This window comes from Colobus angolensis, unplaced genomic scaffold, assembly GCF_000951035.1.
Source record: "Colobus angolensis palliatus isolate OR3802 unplaced genomic scaffold, Cang.pa_1.0 Scaffold245, whole genome shotgun sequence".
NCBI classification, from domain to species: Eukaryota; Metazoa; Chordata; class Mammalia; order Primates; family Cercopithecidae; genus Colobus; species Colobus angolensis.
The window spans coordinates 2,534,533-2,537,913 of NW_012115655.1; the positions used below are offsets into that span (position 1 = coordinate 2,534,533).

At 49.9% G+C, this 3,381-nt stretch overlaps 1 protein-coding gene across 1 annotated transcript in view; it reads right to left on the reverse strand.

Annotated features, from left to right (window-relative positions):
* Positions 1–1,025: 1,025 nt before the first annotated feature.
* THPO (thrombopoietin) overlaps positions 1,026–3,381 on the reverse strand; it is a 6,374-nt gene continuing 4,018 nt past the window's right edge. The window contains exons 3-5 of the mRNA XM_011945862.1: positions 2,153–2,320; positions 1,830–1,910; positions 1,026–1,713 (exon numbers count right to left, since the gene is read on the reverse strand). Of these exons, the coding sequence (XP_011801252.1) occupies positions 1,330–1,713; positions 1,830–1,910; positions 2,153–2,320 (633 nt within the window). The 3' untranslated portion in view covers positions 1,026–1,329. The remainder of the gene's footprint in view (positions 1,714–1,829; positions 1,911–2,152; positions 2,321–3,381) is intronic.

Here is a 3,381-nt window from a genome sequence, read left to right on the forward strand (position 1 = left end):
GCTTTGGAATTGCCTTTGGTGACCCTGCGGTATTTGTGGCCATGTTTGGGTTTCTGGGTTCCTGGCTCCTCTACCTCCATGGTAGCCTCTCCTTCCTCAGGGGTGAGGGAGAGTAAAAAGCTTCCACTAGTTTTCCTACAGGAATCTCTGGCGGTAGCAGGTTGACTTTTGCAATGGAATTTGTGTTTTTGTACAACATAAACCTCCTTTTCCTGAGCACCAAGGCAGCACTTATTTGCAAAAACCCGTAAGCCTGACCCCTTTTTAGAGATCCCCTAGCAGAGTTTGTGGTGGTCACACAGGGCTGTTTTTTAGATGCATTTGTGGGAACTGGGAAATGAGCCTTCAACTTGTACTTGACTTGTACTTCTTTTCCTGCTGTGTGAGCTCAAGGAGCCTGACTCATGCCACTTCCTGCACTTCCCCCTGACCTCCACAGGAGGGAGGCAGGCGTCCATGCCTGGCAAAGCCTCCTGCTGAGCTGCCAAAGCTCTAGCTGTTTGCTCAGCTGTCACATCCAGGTCCTGTCTTTACTGAACTGTCTACACAGCTTTACCTGGGGTGTGAGGCTCTCCAAGGCTTCCTGTTAGCTTTTTTGTTGGGGGTGGCAGGCTGAGGGGGATCTATTGCCACTCTCGAAGAACATGTTTCCCTTGTTTTTCAGGGAGCTTTTGGGTGCTCTCATTTATTCCTTATACAAGCTCAGTTTTGTCTATTGTATAGGGACAGCGTCTCTGAGAGGCAGCTTATTCATTTCTCAAGAGGAAAGATCTGTTAAGAATGTGGGATCAGAGTCCCACTGAGAATGATAGTAAAGGGGATGGGGGCGTTGGAAGGCCTTGAACTTGAAGCAAAGGAAATTACCCTTTCTCTGTTTTCTGATGCAAGACCTTTTCTGATGCAAGGTCTCTCCCTCTCTTCAAATGCCAGGCCAGCCCAGGCTTTTGCAGAATTGTCACAGAAAAAGAGCACATAGAGAACCAGTGAGTTGCAAGTTTCTGCAGAAAACAGACTAAAGATCTAGCTGCTCTGATGAATATTATTGATAGCTTAAAAAAATAGCTTCTGAAGGTTTATAATGTACACTGAAAAGTGATTCCCTTTTCAGTCCTGTGTATCCCTTTTACCAGGGCTTTGGGTTTCAGGAGAAAGTAGGAAATCTTGTCCAGTTGTCTCCCAGGGGCTCCCTGCAGGGAAGGGAGCTGTACATGAGACAATGCTGATGTCAGCAGTGTCTGAGAACCTTACCCTTCCTGAGACAGATTCTGGGAGTGGGTGTGGGATGTGTTTAGAAGAGGGCTGGTAGGGGTGGGTGTTGGAGCAGAAGGGTCAGGAAGCAGGGGGTGGAGCTGAACCACAGGGGAGGGCAAGGTGGGTGGAAGAGGGAAGAGTGTGTACTGTCCAGTAGGGGGATGGGTTGGGAAAGGAGAATATCCAGGCTGGAGTTTGGGTGGCAGGGAGCCTGTGTCTGATGTTCCTGGGGAAATGTCCGGGGCTCCTAGGGTCCTGCGTGAGGGTCCAGGAAAGAGTCCACGAGTTCCATTCAAGAGTTCGTGTATCCTGTTCAGGTATCCGGGGATTTGGTCCAGGGACCTGGAGGTTTGGTTCAGCAGACCAGGAATCTTGGCTCTGAATCCCTGCTGCCGCTTCTGAAGTCCAGAGCCAGTAGTTCTGGCCGAGGCAGTGAAGTTTGTCTCCAACAATCCAGAAGTCCTGTTTGGGAGCTTGTTCAGTGTGAGGACAAGAGAGGTTCTGCTGGGGACAGCTGTGGTGGGTGGGGCCCGCCTGACGCAGAGGGTGGGCCCTCCTACAAGCAGCAGGAAACGCACCTTTCCTCGGAGCAGGTGTTGGAAGCTCCGGAAGATGGCATTGGGATCCTTGTGAGCTGTAGTCCTGCCCTGTGGAGGAAGCTGAGGGCAGAGGATGGTCCTGAGGCCGAAGACCAGGGCCAGATCTCAGGCCTCCCTTGTCTAAGTAGGAAAAACAGGATACTAGCACCCAGGCATTGTGGCTGGCAGGGAGCACTCTTAGTAGATCAACTCTTCTGCCCTTGCCCTTGAGCTCCCTGGAAGACCCCTTCTTCCCTCAGGTCTTCTAGGGGGACTGAGTCAGAAAAGAACAGTTTCTACAGATCCCTTGACTGGGGACCTACCTGGGTTCCAAGGAGGCTCTGCAGGGCCCCAAGGAGGAGACGGACCTGTCCAGAAAGCTGCCCCAGGAGGGATGAGACGCAAGTGGGTCCCAGTTGTCCCCGTGCTGCCATCACTCCCTCCAGCAGAAGGGTCACTGCTCCCAGAATGTCCTGTGCCTTGGTCTCCTCCTGAGAAAGAGATGGAAGACAGAAGCGCACTGCCTCAAAGGGCACACTAATAGCGGGTGGGGAACCTGTAGGAATAGCCAGCAGAGTGAATCATATGGGCTGAGAATTGGACAGGACCAAGGTCCCACCCAGGGCAGGAATTCCTTCACAGTATCCCGACAACTGGTCATCAGCCTCTGCTTCAAAAACTCCAGGGTCCGCTAGTCCAGCCTGGTCTTAAACTTGGTTTTAGTGAGAAGAGCTCCTTATTTTCTTACGTTGCTGAAATCTGCCCTGTTACAGCTTTTACCTCTTGGTTCTAGTGCTGCAAATTTACTCTTTCTGCTGCAAAACCTTAGGATCATTTGATTTTTAAACTGAATGAAGGCCGGGTGCAGTGGCTCACACCTGTAATCCCAGCACTTTGGGAGGCTGAGGCAGGTGGATCACCTGAGGTCAGGAGCCTGGCCAACATGGTGAAACCTCATCTCTACTAAAAATACAAAAATTAGCTGGGCATGGAGGTGGGCAGCTGTAATCCCAGCTACGTGGGAGACTGAGGCAGGAGAATCGCTTGAATCAGGGAGGCTGAGGTTGCAGTGAGTTGAGATCGTGCCACCGCATTCCAGCCTGGGGGATAGAGTGAGACTCCATCTCAAATAAGAAATAATAATAAATAAATAAACTAAATGTAGATATGAGACTGTATCATAATGATCATAAGGATGAAAAGAAAGGACTAAAAGGGACCCATAGGAACTGCCCTTCTTCCCTGACTCAGTACTGAGGGAAGAAGCGATGCTAGGGCTCTTGAGGATGGATTTTAGTTTTTTAAATTATTGCTCATAAAACATGCTTCTGGTCTCTTACTGCTCAGGCTGCTGCTTTCTGGACACATGTTAGTTTAATATGGTCTCTCTTAATAAATTAGCTTATGTCTTCAGGGGGATGTCCAGTGTTCAGGCCAGTATATTTAAGTGTAGTCCACTCGGAATAGAGTTCTCTAGGAGCATTTCCACAATGGGGATGCTAAACATCGAACAGAAAAGAATTACTAGCTTTAAGAATAGCTGCTGGCCGGG